A 17,877-nucleotide genomic window follows, 5' to 3' on the forward strand; every position below is an offset into this window, starting at 1 on the left:
AATAGCCTTGCAGAACCATCAAATTCTACAGCTGGACCCATTGTTGTTGTTATCTGACAGCCTAGATCATGGCTGACTGACATCCCCCAAAAGAATCTGTTGATCTGAAAAGGAAAGCCTCAACTAGACTGAATTAGCCTCATAAATGACAGAGGCTTTCTATTTGGGCATCTTGTCACCAGCGGTCTTCCCTCAGCACCCATTCAGCTATATTGGACTATACACTAGTCCCGGGAATGTTAAACTTCATGCACTCGATCTAATGGTATTAAGGTGGAATCCCTATAGACAATTACTCGGAGAGAATGGTTACTTACAGCAACTGTGGTTCTTAGAGATCTTGTCTACATGGATTCCATGACCTGCTCTCCTTCCCCATTACTGCAAAGTCATACGCCGCTGAGATTCTGTATTGGTGAAGGAACTGAGGGACGATTGGTCCTGATCTCTTTTATGCCCTTGGGGTGCTTGGGGTGGGCAAGAATATCTAGGGTGCAACTGTGGCCCCAACACACACTACTAGCGAAAAGAAACCAATCTGTCCGCCTGGGGCACACGTGCACCAAGAGTGTGATCCATGTGGACACCCCTCTTGAAGAAGCTCATCTAATGTAGGGTAATTAACCATTCTTTCACCACCTGACCAACAGGCAAGAGGACTATTTTTAATTGTAAGGAATTCAGTTAACAGGAAGAAGTTATTGATGGTGTTCGTTCCTTGGCTTTTTCCAGTTGTAATAATCCTCAGCCTTTTGTGCTGCAGAGTCCAGTGGATTCTGATTTTTAGTTTGAACAAGCAAGAGGTTATAAGAGGTAGAAGTTTTGACTTTGGTATCAAGCCTTTTTACATAAAGTGAATGTTATTTTTAAGTCCGTGTAGTGTAGAAAGCAAATGTTTACTATCAATAATTCTTGTTTGTTGTTCATTTGCTCCTAGGGCACCTTCTTTTTCTCTTAGCATTTGTGTCTTCTCTGGATATCTAGTTTAAAACATCAACCAAATGAAAGTTAAATAGACCCAGATAACTGACATTCTCTTTAAAAAAAAATCCAATTATTTTATTAAAAAAACCTTGTCAAATGTAATTGTAAAATCTTGTTCAGTGTTTCTGTAACTGCAGATTTCCACATAGTGTATTTATAATCCTACATTTTACGAATGCTTTTAAAAGATTTTAGAGAGACAAGGTGGGTGAGGTAATGTAATAGTTTTGAGCATGGCCATTTCTGTTGGTCTCAGAGAATAAAGATCAGTCCTTGAAGACCCCGTCACAGGTGCTGTCTTCTGGCCAAGAAGAGTTGGCTATGGCTCTTCTGGACAATCATTGCCATTCTTTTGGCCAGACAACTTGAGTATCACAAGGCGTGCCTCTTACTTCAGTCGTCTGAATATGCTGCCTCTGGCATTGCTGTTCTTTTGATCTGTTTCATATGCTCCAGTGTTTCATATTAACTAATAAAATATTCTTTCATAATCCAATTGGTGGTGTGTTTTCTGTTTTGTTTGCATAATAGGGCTGATGGAGTCATGAGGACAATGAACACAGAAAAACTCCTTAAAACCGTACCAATTATACAAAATCAGATGGATGCACTTCTTGACTTCAATGTAAGTTTAATTTCTGCACACATCAGAGACACTGTCAATTAACACAGCTGGACTTTTCCTCCACAGCTTTTCACAAGCTATGAAAACAAGTGATGCAATATGTACAAAGTAAAATTCCCTTCCATATTTTTAACATGTTGTGTCCCGTCTAATATAGTTAATTTGAGGAGCAAAATACACCTGGAACATTGCCTTGTAGCTGGTACACTTAATTTGAAGTACTGATGTCCCAATAAGATGACCACTTCATTAATGTTCATTTAGGGGTACATGCCTTTAAGAAGTTTTTTAAATAAACAAAACTTATTCTAATTATTCTTTTGGCCCCTCTTAATCTGTGTATTTTTGCTGACCTGCTTTTCTTTGATTATTTAACTTGTCATCTTTGATGCTGGTAGAGGTTCCATTTAACTTGGAATGCTACCATGTTCTATAAACAGTCCATTTGCTAATGGAAAGCAGGTCTTTGGGTTAGAATATTGAAACTTAATTATTAATTGGAAGTTTTCTGATAAAATGTCAATCCAGATGAGCTAATTTTCTTTTCTAATCTCCCTAGGTCAATAGCAACGAGCTTACAAATGGTGTAATAAATGCTGCCTTCATGCTCCTCTTCAAAGATGCCATTAGACTCTTTGCAGCATATAATGAAGGAATTATTAACCTTCTGGGTAAATATTACTCTACTCTGCAGAATTAGTTCTTTGTGTTTTCAGTAAGCAAAGAGATATAATTTTTTTCAGAATTTATAGCTGTTTGGATCTTTAAGGAATAAGACAAAGCAGTACATGAAGATAGAATGTTTTAAGAAAATCTTCAGTTTTTTGGGACAGCTTTATTACCAAGGATTCTTTTGCTTTGTTAGTACTTTCCTTACATGTAATCCAAAGTATGCAATTTCCTAAAAACAAAGTCCAAGAATTTTTGGCATGGAAAATTTATTTTTCCTTGAACTGGTTTTCCGCCTGTCACTGAGAACCTCGACTCAAAATCAAATAGCAAAATTGACAGTTTTTTCTCCACTGTGAATTGTTAAAGAAGCATAGAGAGTTTAACTTCCATAGTTAGAACTTAATTCTAACAATGTTTATAATTTTTTATATGTATTATATTTGGCTGGCTATGAAGGTTTTTGTTGTTGCTTATCCCTGTGAAATGAGTACCTGCTCTAAACGATAGCATGATCTATCACATAGATAGGGCCCTACCAAATTCACGGCCATGAAAAATGCATCACAGGCCATGAAATCTGGTCTCCCATGTGAAATCTGTTTTTTTTGTGTGCTTTTACCCTATACTATACAGATTTCATGGGGGAGACCAGCGTTTCTCAAATTGGGGGTTCTGACCTGAAAGGGAGTTGCAGGGGGGGTCACGGTATTGCCACCATTACTTCTGCGCTGTCTCCAGAGCTGGGCGGACAGAGAGCAGTAGCTGTTGGCCAGGCACCTAGCTTTGAAGGTAGCACCCTGCTAGCAGCAGCACAAAAGTAAGAGTCGCAATACCATACCATGCCATCCTTACTTCTGCGCTGCTGCTGGTGGTGGCTCTGCCTTCAGAGCTGGGCTCCCAGCCAGCAGCCACCGCTCTCCAGCTGCCCAGCTCTGAAGACAGCACCGCAGAAGTGGGGGTGGCAGTACCGCAAACACCCCTCCCCCACCCCCCAAAAAAATAACCTTGCAACAACCATACAACTCCTTTTTGGGTCAGGATCCCTACAATTACAACACCATGAAATTTCAGATTTAAATAGCTGAAACCATGAAACTTATGATTTTTAAAAACCCTATCACCATGAAATTGACCATAATGGACCGTGAATTTGGTAGGGCCCTACACACAGAGTATGCCTTAAAGGCTGAATTACTTATATTTTTTAATGTGCCACAATGCTGGAGGGGCAGAGAAACTTAAACCTGTAAGTAATATTAAAATTTAAGTTAAAAGGAATGACTTATTTTAGCAGCTTATTCCTGGTAGTAAACTAGGCAGACCTAACTTCTTATGGCTACTTCCACCTTTTCATGTTCTCTGTATGTATAAATATCTTCTTTCCGTGTGTTCCATTCTATGCATCGGATGAAGTGAGCTGTAGCCCACGAAAGCTGATGCTCAAATAAATTTGTTAGTCTCTAAGGTGCCACAAGTAGTCCTGTTCTTTCGAACTTCTTCAGGCACCCCAGCATGTTTGGCTCATTCTGGCTCCCCCAAACTCTGTTTTCTCTTGAGGGAACAAGCCTTTTTAAATGGACATGTTGTTTTTTTTCTTCTGTGTTCCTGGGCTTTGGCCTTTCTGGTACAAAACTGGTTTCTTAGGTTGGCTAGGAAGTAGGTAAAATCTTCAAAGCTAACAGTTCAAGCATTGTCCCTAGCAACCCACAAGTGTTTGCGGAAAAAAAAATCCCAATAACCAGGTCAACATACAGTATTCAGAAATTACAGAGCAGCTTCAATTCAGTCACACCCACTTTGGTATTTTTAACTGGTGGGAGGAAGTTAATTTGTGATCATTGTTACAGCTACCTCTGTAAACAGCCTACTAGTAACTCCACCTATTTGACCAACTTTTTATGTTTGTCAGATAACCTTGTGGCTTGGCATTGGGGTTTCCTTACTTGATTTCCAGATATAGATATATGCACTAAAATCTCTGACCATGTTAAACATGGAGACTGAACCAAAAACATCAAGTGCTGGAGAAGGGAAAATGTACAAAAATCATTAATTTGTGTCTTTATCTTGGCCAGCATAAGCATTGACTCCAATATTAATCTTGCCTGCTCTTCCATCTCTCATGCGGTATCATAGTGGCCTCCACCGTTAACGTGGAAAAGTGAAGAAACAAGGCTGCTGATACTTTTTTATTTTCATAGTGATGAGTGAAGTAACTTGTCTTGCATTATAGTTACTTGTACATGCTCTCTGTTTAAAATATATCCAGTATATTTATTTCTTATGTGACTTTTGAATACTTTCCCATTTTCAGAAAAATACTTTGACATGAAAAAAAACCAGTGCAAAGAAGGCCTTGACATATATAAGAAGTTTCTCACTAGAATGACAAGGATCTCAGAGTTCCTCAAAGTTGCAGAGGTAAACCTTACTATGCCAAAATTGCCCTCATGCTCAAACGGTTTATAAAATACTTAACTCTGATAAAGCAGCTACGTTTCCTTTCCATTTGGCAGATTTAATGTCCATCGAGGAGCATTTTATCAGAGTTTAATAACAAGGGGACAAGCTCAATAAGGGCCTGCATATTGAAAGAAATAAAATTTTTAACAGTTCTTTGCTGAGAAGTAGCTTTTCTTTGCTGAGAAGAGGATATAAGAATAAACATATAAATGTCCTACTGTATAAAGGGCTAGTGGCTACTGTGGTCCAGGGAGACATTGCGTGTTAGCTTGTATACACACACAAAATATAGCTGTGCTTAGTTTTCTTTAAAAGTAAACTTAGGAAGAAGAAAAGTGTGTGTGGTGGTCTTTTTCTTTCTGAGAGACAATGTCTAGCCCTTTTTTGTTTGGCACCATCAATTCTGCTATGTCAAACTTGAGGGATGAAAGAATTTGAGGATCAACATTAAATGAGAAAGCAATGGCTGAAGCTGATGATAGGGGATTTCACAAGGAGTTTTACAGCATCTAAAAAACTTCTGTTGTGTGCAATGTGTTTTTTCTTGGTTTTTCTTGTTGATTCAGTGGGTAGCAGCATGCATTCTTCTGAAGCTTTGCTGAACTAACGAGGTTTCAGTCTGAGCAGTAGAGTGCTAATCTAAGTGTCCTGGTCAAATTCCAGAAAGGGTAATTACGTTCTGCCTATCTAAAATTCTCCCTGCAGTTTGTCTGATATGGTACTTATCCTCACTTGACGGTTCTAAACTGTTGTGTAGTGTCAATCTGCACTGTGAAACCCATATGATGTTTTACAACAGGGATGGCTGCTGTTCAGTTATGATGTCTATGTTGTATAGCTTGTAGAGTGATTTGGAACTTGGAGGATAAAAGAGGCTGTATCAATGCAATATACTATTTTTGTACTTCCAAATACGTACTGTGTCAGTAGTTCTCAATGCTTGCGTTCTGTAATCTACTTTGTAAGAGAAATGCTCTCATGAATTTCCCTTCCTACACAAACCATCACCTGCTTGGTTCTCAAAATCTCTTCTGTGGACCATCAGGAAGGGCACTCCAAATTTAGGTTTGGTAACATTTTAAACTCACTACAGCCTAATGTATACATATATTTTACTTTGATTTCCTTTGATTTTTTTTTTTACATAATTTGAGCTCTAAATTTTTAGATTAAAACAGATGTAAACTAAAAAGAGTACAGAGGATTTTTGCTTTCCTTGCATGACAGCACGTTAACGTGGTTTCTCCTTTTTAGCAATGTAATCTTTAAATAAACACTAGTTAGTTCTAAAGCTCATAAATCTGTTTTGTTACAGCAAGTTGGAATCGACAGAGGAGACATACCAGATCTTTCTCAGGTACATAAACTGTTATGCATATGTGAATACATGTTTGTTTCTTTCTTGGGTTGCATGTTCAGAAAAATGTGGAGTCATGTATTGGTTTTCTTGCATACATTATCACCATATTCTTAAATTCTGAGATGAGTCGTGACTAAATTGAACTCTAACCAGAAAGTCTTTCACTCACAAATTCCAGGATCCTAATGTGTGAAAATGCAAACTAATTACAGTTGTAATATATTACAATTGTCAAATTAATATCATTTTGAGAGCAGAAAATAGAGAATTAAAATCAAATATTTGAAGAAACATGAAATTCCTAAGTTTGAAACCATTTTTAAAGTATGATGGAAACTGATCTGTTTGTAGTAGAGGCTTACGTAATGCAGCTTTCACAAATGAGATCCCTTAGCAAGGTGGCTACTCTAAGCAGAAGGCTTCAAAGTATCAGTTGGTTACTTGTAAAGACTTGCAGTTTGTGTATGTGTGTATTGCCTCAGATGGGTACAGCTTCCTTTCTAATCTCAGTTGGAACATAGACTACTCATTTCAATTGTCTGTTTTCTTTATGCCTTTTCTTAGTGTTTATTTTCCGACATTTTCATGGATTGCTTTTTTGATAGGCACCATCATGAGAAGGGCCCTACCAAATTCACGGCCGTGAAAAATGTGTCACGGACCATAAAATCTGGTCTCCACCATGAAATCTGATCTTGTGTGTACTATTACCCTATACTATACAGATTTCACAGGGGAGACCAGTGTTTCTCAATCTGGGGGTCCCAACCCAAAAGAGGGTCATGGGGCGGGGTTTGCAAGGTTATAGTAGGGGGGTCGTGGCACTGCCACCCTTACTTCTGTGCTGCCTGCAGAGCTGGGCGGCTGGAGATTGGCGGCGGCTGGCCGAGGGCCCAGCTCTGCAGGCAGCATGTAAGGGTGGCAATACCATACCATTCCATCCTTCCTTCTATGCTGCTGCTGGCGGTGGCGCCGCCTTCAGAGCTGGGCTCCCAGCCAGCAAATGCTGCTCTCTGGCTGCCCAAATCTGAAGGCAGTGCTGCTGCCAGCAGCAGCGGAGAAGTAAGGGTGGCAATACCATGACCCCATCTACAATAACCTTGCAATGCCCCCACTACCCCCTTTTGGGTCAGGACCCCTACAGTTACAACACCATGAAATTTCAGATTTAAATATCTGAAATCATTAAATTATGATTTTAAAATCCTATGACCATGAAATTGACCAAAATGGACTGTGAATTTGGTAGGGCCCTAATCATGAGTAATAGAACTGGCATGGTAGTGGATGATATTGTACCACCTGATAATATAAAATACTTTGCCCAAGTTATGTTCTTAGTGTCAAAATACTGTGGTGTCAATATTTTGAGCTGTAGACCATGTCCGGTTACCCTCAGTTGCATTCTCTGGCACTGTGGTGACAGGATCATACCTTTCTTTTTTATTTTTTTTAGCTGGTGCCTGGTTTTGTCTTGGATTTTTCATATCTATGCCCTCACTGCCCTTTTGCAGGCACCAAGCAGTCTTCTTGATGCTTTGGAACAACATTTAGCCTCTTTAGAAGGAAAGAAAATCAAAGACTCCACAGCTGCAAGCAGGTATATGTGCCTTTGTCCTCTTATACAGTTGTGTTAAGAATCAAATGTTAGGTTCCTTACTTTGAAATAGTCTGTATGGGTTGTGTTGAAATGAACATTATGTTGCTGTTGCAGCACTGAAACAGTTGATGAATTTGGTGCTGTTGACAGCATAGTATTTGTTGGTTAAACAACGTAAAGCTTTCCAGTCTCAGGCCATGTCTACAGTACAAAGTTTTGCCAATTCAAGTTACATCAGCAGACAACTGCTACAGTTACTATATTGCTTGTCTGCGTGCATACTTGGCTCCCTGCGTCTGCTTCTTTCCTTCTTAACTCCTCAGCTGACCCCTTAACTCCCCTGGCTCATGAAGCCATACACCAGCCACCTTGACAACAGCAAGGAAAGATTCAACTGCAGACTCAGCAGGTGCACAATGATAGTTGAATATGCTTTTGATAAATTGAAGTGTCGTTGGCATTGTTCACTCATTAGACTGGATCTGTGGGAAAAATATCCCCTTGGTTATAGTTGACTGTTGTGTCCTGCATAATATCTGTGAAGCCCTGGGAGAAAATTTGCCAAAGGGGTGGAGGGTGGAATGGAACAGCTGTTTCCTGAATTTGAACAGCCAGACACAAGGGTTATCAGATGAGCTCCATCCTCTTATGCCAGTAGCCTGTTAACTTCTGCAGGCCCCATTGCAGTAATCGCTGAGGGAAAGCGTCCTTCCATGGGGGAAGAAATAAGGCTGCCATCCCTAGAAAAGCTTTGAGAGAGGATTGCAGTGTACTTCTGTGGAAGTTTCATCAACATCTCTCAGGAGGATTCAAGGGTCATTCTTGTGTACATAAACAAACTGCCTAACTCTAGATGGGAATGAAAAGCAGATAGCAACTCTGCCTTTTTGTTATACCACTACTTCTAACACTACCTCTTCTAGTGCACTGCTGCTGGTCCTTGTACCCCTTCTCCTTCATCCCCTAAGCAATCTGCTCATTGATGTCAGCGTTTCTACAGCTTGTTCTGAGCTATGCTTGCACAGCCTATTCTCCCTACAGGCCCAAGAGATCCATTATCTCCTGTCTACTCTAGGCAGGAGTGCATTTGGAGTATGTAGCCAGCATGGTCAGCCAGGCAGTTTCGCACAATAATGGAAAGCAGATAGAGGTGTGCTCACCATCCTGTGCAACCAGGAAAAGGCATTTCAAAAAATTGCAGGGGTTTTAATAGGGTTTTGAGGGGGAGCTGGAGGTGTACGTGACCCCTGGGTAGTGGAGGTCACAATTGTGGCCAGAGCGGTCAGTGTTTGTGAAATAGCTGCTTGAGAACTTCTAGGGTTGACATAAGTAATGCAGTGTCTACACATGCGCTGCGTTGTCCTCTGAACATCAAGCATGGCTTAATGCCGCTCAGGGAGCTCGTGTAATTACATTGGCATAATGGAGCACTTTCATCAGTGGGAGACAAATTAAGTGTAGACAAATGTACAAGAAGGCTTATGTCGACCTAACTTTGTATTGTAGACCAGGCCTAAATGTAGTGCAACTAGAGTAGACAGAACTGAGAACAATTCACATAATGGTAGAAGCCTTCATAATGGTAGAACTTTCAGACTTCACCTTAAGACTTTTGGTGCCTTTGCTTGCTGCTTGGAAATCTTTAATTTTCCATACTATTAATTAGATTGTTCTTATAAATCAGTGTTGGTATTTCTGTAAAATACTCAACACATATGCATGCTCTTCATTACGTCTTTTAATATCTCAAGTTGTCCTTTTGTTTCTCAGAAAAATACTGAAATAAAGAGTCGAAATACATGAGTGTGATCAGACACTGAATGGCATAAAAAGTGGTGGCGGCAATGTCGATGAATGGCCCCACTGCTTTTGTAACATTTGTTAAAATGCAAAATAGTCTAGGGAATTGGAGGTTCTTTGGGAATGTCCCTGGCGATAAAATCATGACAGTCAGCTGCTCTTTGTTGTGTTGCTACTAAAATTTAAGAAAAACAAAATTAAAAATTTCATTTCCATGTAACATGTTTATATTGACCTTAAAATATAAGACTGTAACTTTTAAAACTAAATTTTAGTAGGCTAGTGCTAGTTTTCAATGATTTTGTCCTCTTCCTGTACTGTCAAAATTACAATAATGTAAAATAAAATCTAACTGGTTAATTTTTTACTGGAGTATTTAAAATAACATTTTTTGTTCCTCTCAGGGGTTCTCAAACTTCATTGCACTGCGACCCCCTTCTGACAACAAAAATTACTAAACGACCCCAAGACGGGGGACAAAAGCCTGAGTCCGTCTGATTCCCACTGCCCCAGGTGGGGGAGCCAAAGCCCGAGCCCCACTGACCTGGGTAGGGGTCAAAGCCAAAGCCCAAAGGCTTCAGCCCCAGCCAAGGGGCCTGTAACCTGAGTCCTGCTGCTCAGGGCTGAATCCTTCGGGCGTTGGCCCCTAAAACGGGGTCGAGACCCACTTTGGGGTCCTGATGCACGGTTTGAGAACCGCTGGTCTATCTTAAAAGTAAAACCAGATTTGTCAAACCAAATTTTTTTCTAACTGTTTATTTTCCCATTATGTTTTTAAAATGTGATCACAAATTTGAAAAAACCACGGGATTGATTAAAGAATTAGAAAACCTGCCTTATAGTGAGAGACTCAGAGCTCAATCTATTTAGCTTAACAAAATGAACGTTTACAGGTGACTTGATTATAGCATTTAAGTATCTACATGGGTAATGGATATTTAATAATTGGCTCTTCAGTATATCAGAGAAAGGTGAAACGTGGTCCAGTGGCTGGAAGTTGAAGCTAGACAAATTCAGACTGGAAATAAGGTACACATATTTAATGGTGAGGGGAATTGGCTATTGGAACAATTTACCAAGGGTCATGGTGGATTCTCTATCACTGATAATTTTAAAATCAAGATTGGACATTTTTCTAAAACATGCTCTAGAAATCATTTTGGGGAACTTCTATGGCTTGTGTTAAACAGGAGGTTACCCTAGATGATCACAATGGTCCTTTTTGGCCTTGGAATCTGTGAAAACTCTTTTGCCTGGGAATATAATGCATTGTATCAAGCACATAGTCTCATAATTGAGCCAGATAGCTTGCTTAATTTAACTGTATTTGAAAATAGTAGATAACTTACCAGAACTTTATATTCCTCCACAAAACGTACAAATCTCTCATTTTAAGTTGAATTTTCATAAATTAACAGAGGAACAGAAAAAATCTACAACATGAATTCATATGAGGCAGCTTGGAAGGGGCATATCTAAGGGGAGTGATCACAGAGCCAATGTACAAGAGAGTAGATAGCACCATTTCTAAACATTCCTATTTTGCAGTATAGGCACTTAAATTTTGCACTGCAATAATTTATTAACGTAATTTCATTTTTTTAAAGTAACACTTTATATATAATCTCAGATTTGTGTGTCATACAGGCTAAGATTACAAATTCTATAAAGGAACTGAGAAAAAACAAGCAAAGCATTTTCGTAACAGCTGTTCCCATCATGTGACACATATATGAACAACCAGTTTTTTTTCCCCCCTGTTCAATTATCAGGGCTACCACACTTTCCAATGCAGTCTCTTCCCTTGCAAGCACTGGCCTGTCTCTCACCAGAGTGGATGAAAGGGAAAAACAAGCTGCATTAGAGGAAGAGCAAGCTCGTTTAAAAGCTTTAAAGGTAGGTGGTTTCCTGTTTACAGAAAAGTTAAGGTCACTTTTGTAATCACACGTACTGTGCGAATGCATCTCGTTGGAGTTTCTTCTAATATGTCATAAAAGTTGTGGAGAGTTTTCCCATTATCAGTTACTCAGTTTCTAAAACAGGCATGTAACATCTTTTAATCCTGCAAATGTACTGGCTTTTCTTTCTGTATGGAAATAGACAGTCATACTTGACTGCCATCTTATTGTATGAAATAAGTAAAGAGAATTCTTTAGAGTTTTGTTTTACTTTCTTCAGAAGCCATATAAACAAACCTTGTTTCTGGATTTCTTATGCCAGCTCACTTTCCCAACAGGAACAACGGCTAAAAGAACTTGCAAAGAAACCTCATACCTCTTTAACAACAGCAGCCTCTCCCGTGTCTACTGCAGCGGGAAGCATAATGACCACCCCAGCCATTGATATTTTTTCCACCCCTAGCTCTTCGAACAGGTATGTTTCAGTAGTTATGCTTCAGTTATTAGCTAGCTCCAGCTGAATTCATCCAGCTGCACTGCCATTGTGTGTTGGAAAAATTTACTCTTACCTAGAATCCATCCATAAGTGATTTTTGATTGGGATGTTCTCATTGAAACACCTTTCATATAAGCATGACGTAGAAATAATTTTTCCTCCCTCTTCAGATTAATTTGATAACAAGCTGTTTAATGACCCTTGTGATTCTTCTTGTTAATCTAAATGCCAGTTATGCTCAGCACATGTACTCCCTGCCCTCAAGGACCTTACTAAATAGATTGGCAAAGGTCAGATATAAATTCTCACTGATGGGTCCAGAGGATGGTGGTTAATTAATCTCTCATCTGTATTTTTTAAATGGGTTACTGATGTGGGTGACCATTAGTAGGTGTTTCAGAAGAGAATTTGAGGGCAGGAGTTTGAATGAAGGGGTGAGTGCCACTAGGGTAAAGGAGCTATGCAAATTCTGTCACCAGAGAATTACTTAATGCTTGTCCTGGTCTCCCATACCAATGGTTCCTGCTGTTCCATTCTGGGCTTAGTTTATAAAAATACTATTAGGCCTGATTTACACTACAAAGTTAGATGGACATAAGGCAGCTTATGTCAACCTAATTATGTCCGTGTACAAACTACAGCATTGCTCCCGCCGATGTAAGTGCCCTATTACATCGATATAATAACTCCACCTCCACAAGAGGTGTAGGGCTTAGGGTGATGCAGTGTCCGTATAGACACTGCTGGTTACTTACTTTGGCTGTTGGCTGTCATTCTTGTCAAGAAGGCTGATCACAGTCGGGCTGTCACCATGGGGCTCCAGCTAGAGCCCAGCTGCACCCCACCCTCACCTGGGGCTCCAGGTTCCCAGCCGACATGCTGCCCTGGTTCCCTGCTTGGAGCCAGGCTGCCTCTGGCTCCTTGCTCCCAGATGGGCTGCTCCCTGGGATCCCCGCTGAACTACTGCCTGGGCTCCCTGCTCTCAGCCAGGCTCATGCCCAGGTTCCTGGCGAGGATCCGAGAACCAAGGGTGTGGGGGGCAGCCATGCTCCCTCTGGGGAGCTGTGCATGGAGCTGAGAGCCTGGGCTTTCAGATCCGCCTTCGCCCCTCTGAAGTCTGTGGAAGCACTCCTGGTGAGGATGTGCATAACTGTCAGAAGGAGGGTCTTGTGGACATGAATCACTGCAGTAATTACTGTGGTGGCTGTAAGTCGACCTAACATAGGTCAGCTTAAGTTTGTAGTGTAGACATGCCCGTAGTCATACAAAATAGTGCCATATTGTGCAGGGACTTGGTCAGGATTTGAACCCAAAGAACCTTTAACCATTGCTGTGGAATTCACAGGGGAACGTGCACATTTCCTCTCTTCTCTCTTTGCTGTTCTTCAAAAACTGTTTGCACTCTGGTAGGCTTTATTTCCCACTAGACGACAAATATAGGAAATGATTTATAGGACACCAACCATTTAGCAAGTATCTGAATCAAAAAACACATTCAGAATTACAGAAATGAGCAGTTGGTGTTAGTAACCGGAAGTCATGAGGGTAAAAACAGAAGAGTATATGTCATTTGAGTTTCTTCCTTGATAAAGGACAGAGCATTTAAAATGATCAGATGTAATTTTATTTGTTGGATATCCAAAAACATTTGTTAGTCACATCGATAGTTATCTGAAACCCAAGCTTTGGCAAAGCTACTTTAACAGCCAAAAAAGTTACATTATAGACAGACATCATTTGCCGATGAAAAGTTCGTAAGTGTTTTAATCTATTCTAGCCTACTTTAGTTTTTTTCAAAATATATGTTACAAAATACAATTCTGCTGACCCTCTCTCTCATTGCTGAGATAAAGTATTTCAAGAACATACCTTGAGTAGTAGTCTTATGAGTCAGATTTTACTTTCCTTTTTTTCTTAATGTTCTCTCATTTCCTTTTTTTCTGGTTAAGCGAGCGTAGTAGAGTGGATCCCAGCAGTGCCAGTGTATTGATAGGCTGACAAAGGATCCTAAAGAATTTTCTAATTAATATCTTCAGTTATGGCCAAAGGCATGTCTGCCTTCAGATAGGAATGGTGCATATCTTTGGGCACTTAGATTTTGAGTCTCTTGGTAGGCAACATAGTTCTATTCCTGCTGATCTACCGGACCCACTAATGCTGCACTTCAGAGTGCGTTGAAGAGAACATACTGATGTAACTTACGGTATCCCATTAAAGTTGGGCAGTAACTATAAAATGAGCCAGTTCATAGGAAGTTAGATTAATTAAAAAAACAAGCATATTATCCGAAAACTAAGAGTTGTGTTTATCTGGACATTTATATCACTTAAGTACACTTTTATCATTCTATACAAGCTGTAATACAGATTGCAGTGCTTTCAGATCCAGATGAGCAGCATCTAGAAATGCTGTATTCTTTTTTGAGTATATGTCCCTGCTGTGGATGCTCCACCATAGGACGCTCATGTGCCTGTGCGCTCTTGATCAGAAATTGCAAAGCAGTGTCTGCAGGCCCACACCCTCATGCTCCCATACCAGGGCCTAGAGAGAGGTGTGGACCTGCCACCACTCAGTTCCTTCTCACCCACCTGCGGCTTGAAACAGAGCATTCAGTGTCTGCTGTTTTCACAGCTTCCTGCCTTTCACTTGCTGTGCATGTCTTATTATTCCCTTCTTTTTTGTTTATTTAGTTCATTTGTTGTTGTTCTGGTATTTCAGCACAGTTGTACTTTAAAAAGGGGGTTCCTGCCTCATTTATTTTGCTGAACCTTTGCTTTAGTACTCTGATGTTCAGGGTTATGCTGTGAAGACACCAGGGTTAAAGCCCTGTCAGAGCCGTCTCAGGTCTTCTCCCCATAGCAATAGGTATTCCAGCTGTGTCTGGTGTCTTGGAGACACCCATGTGCTGTCAAAGTGCAAGATCTGCACGGGATTCAAAGACAGGTCTTGAAAGGATAGATGTGCTAGGTTGAAGCTCCTCCTGATGTAGTGCTCCCTAGCTACAGTGTGGGGTCAACATGTCAGGCCACTCCAGTGACTGTAGGAGCCCCAACAACCGTTCCACAGATAAAGACTTGGAAGAGAGGCTTCTTTCTCTTTTCTGTCAGGCAATCAAAGAAAAGGGGTCAGTTGCCCCATAAATCTGATTCCCGAGAGACCTTGCTGAAATTGATACCAAGGCATCAGTACTGCCTAAGTAGCTAGGATCAGATATCTACCAGGTAGCACAAAGTACCTACCTCAATACCTCCTGACACATCTAGGCACCAAGATGCACACAGCATTTCTACATGAACCCTGATGTCATCCTCATCTCAGAGCCATAAAGAGCACTCAGACTGGGGTCACTGTATATGGTACCCGAGAGGCCATCTCCTGATTGGTACTGATCCCTGTTCCAGGCCCCAGTACCGGCTGTATCAGGCTACCATAGTCCTCCAGCATTCTAGATTTCTCTCCCCAGGAGACTGTATTATATTGGAGGAACTGGAGTCTCCTCTCTTAAGGAGCTCCACAAGAGTCAGTTCCCCTCACCCCCCCGGTACTGCTCTGACATCTGCAGCCTGAACCCCTCTTCATCTGACCAGGATCAGAACCCCTACCCTTGGTACTAACACCAATGCTAGAAGCCCCCTCTTCAGCCTGGAGGAGAATATTGTTTCTGACTCTGAAGTATCGGTACAGGGCTCTTTGATACTGTACCAGCATACTCCTCTAAGCTCTTATACTGAAGAGAACTTTTCAGAGCCTGCTAGACATTCTAGACCTAGCAGTTGTAAATACATTTGGGGACATTTCCCTGCTCAATGGGCTTACTGGAACTCCTGGGGACACTTTCACGAGCAGTTTTAAAGGGTACCAGCCAAAAAGAAAACTCAACACCTGCCAGTACCACATCATTGTCTGACAGACTATCCTCCAGCACAGTCTGCTCCCTTGGTACTGAGAGACGCAAGATGAACGGGCGTCACAGATTGAGGAAACCTCACCCCCATCAGCCAAGTCCTCTTCCTCCGTGGTGGTAATACCACCACTGTTCTTTTATGCTGGTGACTTTAGGGCCTTCCAGGACCTAATGAAACACAAGGTGGAATCCCTCCAGATCCTGTTAGAAGAGGTCAGGATTCTCAACACTCCCTGGTGGATATTTTAAATATCACCCCCCAAGGAAAGATGTCCCTACCAGTCAATAAGGTTATACTATTGCCTACATGTACTTTATGGAAAACACTTGCAGTCTATCTAGCAGGTCTCCAGAATATGATTGCAGACTCCCTGAGCAGGAACTTCCATCAGGACCACGAAAGGGAACTCAGCAACTGTCTTCCACAGCATCTGCCAAACCTGGGGTCTCCTAGAAGAAGGCTTATTTGCTACTCCAATCAACACAAAATGTCACCTTTTCTGCTCCAAAGGAGGATACTGCTGGGATATGCCCTGAGAACACCGTGGCCCCATACCCTGCGATATGCTTACCTGCCTCTACCTCTAATTCTCCAGACCTTGTTCAAACTGGAATAGGAAGGAGTGAGGGTTATCCTCATAGCACAGTCCTGGCCAAGACAGGTGTGGTACTCGAACCTCCTTCACCTCTCTTCAGTGCCTCTCCGCCTTCCCCTCAGGAGGGATCTACTGTCATAGAACTTAGGGACCTTGAATCCTCCTCCTTCCACTCAGTTCCTCCCATGACCAGATTCCTTAAGGGCACTCACCACTTATTTCCTCCTGTTTGGAACCCGGCCCCCCAATGGCATCTAAATTTGGTTCTTGATGCCCTGTGGAAACCCTCCTTCAAACCAATGGCTACCTGCTCTCTCCTCCTCCTCCTCTCCCTCAGACTTCATTCCTTATAACCATCACTTAGACTAGATGAATGGGAGAAATCGGTGCTCTCATGACAGAACCACCATTCACTACTTTCTGCAGAGATAAAGTTACCCTACATCTCCATCCTGGTTTTCTCCCTAAGGTCTCTTTGGAGTACCATATTAATCAGGAAACCCATCTACCAGTATTCTATCCAATGCCTCATGCCTCCAGGGAGGAAACTAGCCTATATACACTAACTAGATGTCAGGAGGACATCTCGCCTTCCACCTTTACAGGTCTAAGACTTTCAGCGGCTCTCCCAGACTATCTCTATCTTTTGTGGAGAGGATGAAGGGACAACCAATTTTCACACACAGACTGCGTGAAGTGAGTCTCAAGTTGCATCTTAACATGCTATGAGACTGCTGGAATACAACTCTGAGTGACAGCACACTTCACTAGCACTTAGTCCATGTCTATAGCCCTTTCGAAAAGCTCTCCGTAGCAGATATGTGCAGGTCTGCAACTTGGTCCTCCATCCTTATGTTTCCCAAGCATTATGCTGTCTTACCTGCTTCTAGAACTGAAACAACAGTTGATGATGCAGTCCTCTGAACTGTTTTGCGCCTGCCTCCTTAGCGCCCACCTCCACATTAAGTTACTATTGGGGGGTCTCCTACAGTGGAGCGCCCATAGAGACATAAACTCAAGGGAGAGTGACTTGAGTTCTTTGAGCTATTTTGTCCCTATGGACTCCACCTCTTGCCCTCCTTCCCCTCTGGCTTTGGGCTTGAGAAAGAACTGAGTGGTGGCGGGTCCGCATTTCCCTATTTGACTTCATATGGGAGCATGAGGAACTGCTCTGCACAGTCCCATGGGCGCTGCTTTGCAATCTCCAGTTGAGAGCACACTGGTGCGCACGCATCCTACGATGGAACACCCATAGGGACAAAGCATCTCAAAACGCAAATTAGTGTGCAGGTAAAGAATCTCTTCTTCCGACTCATCACATACTTGATGCATATTACTTTAATTGAAATACAGGCAAAAGAGCATAGAAAGGAATTTATTTCTATGGTTTACTAGATGTTATGCATTGTCTATATTTGTCACATTTCTCCCATAATCTGTAGATAGAAAGAATAGAATTCCTCTTCTCTCTCACACTTC

At 41.4% G+C, this 17,877-nt stretch overlaps 1 protein-coding gene across 1 annotated transcript in view; it reads left to right on the plus strand.

Annotated features, from left to right (window-relative positions):
• PICALM (phosphatidylinositol binding clathrin assembly protein) overlaps positions 1 to 17,877 on the plus strand; it is a 124,368-nt gene that overhangs the window by 58,003 nt on the left and 48,488 nt on the right. The window contains exons 5-11 of the mRNA XM_065422919.1: positions 1,516 to 1,609; positions 2,169 to 2,280; positions 4,596 to 4,702; positions 6,060 to 6,101; positions 7,619 to 7,704; positions 11,277 to 11,400; positions 11,741 to 11,877. Of these exons, the coding sequence (XP_065278991.1) occupies positions 1,516 to 1,609; positions 2,169 to 2,280; positions 4,596 to 4,702; positions 6,060 to 6,101; positions 7,619 to 7,704; positions 11,277 to 11,400; positions 11,741 to 11,877 (702 nt within the window). The remainder of the gene's footprint in view (positions 1 to 1,515; positions 1,610 to 2,168; positions 2,281 to 4,595; positions 4,703 to 6,059; positions 6,102 to 7,618; positions 7,705 to 11,276; positions 11,401 to 11,740; positions 11,878 to 17,877) is intronic.

The sequence above is a fragment of the Emys orbicularis genome, chromosome 1 (assembly GCF_028017835.1).
Source record: "Emys orbicularis isolate rEmyOrb1 chromosome 1, rEmyOrb1.hap1, whole genome shotgun sequence".
Taxonomy (NCBI): Eukaryota; Metazoa; Chordata; order Testudines; family Emydidae; genus Emys; species Emys orbicularis.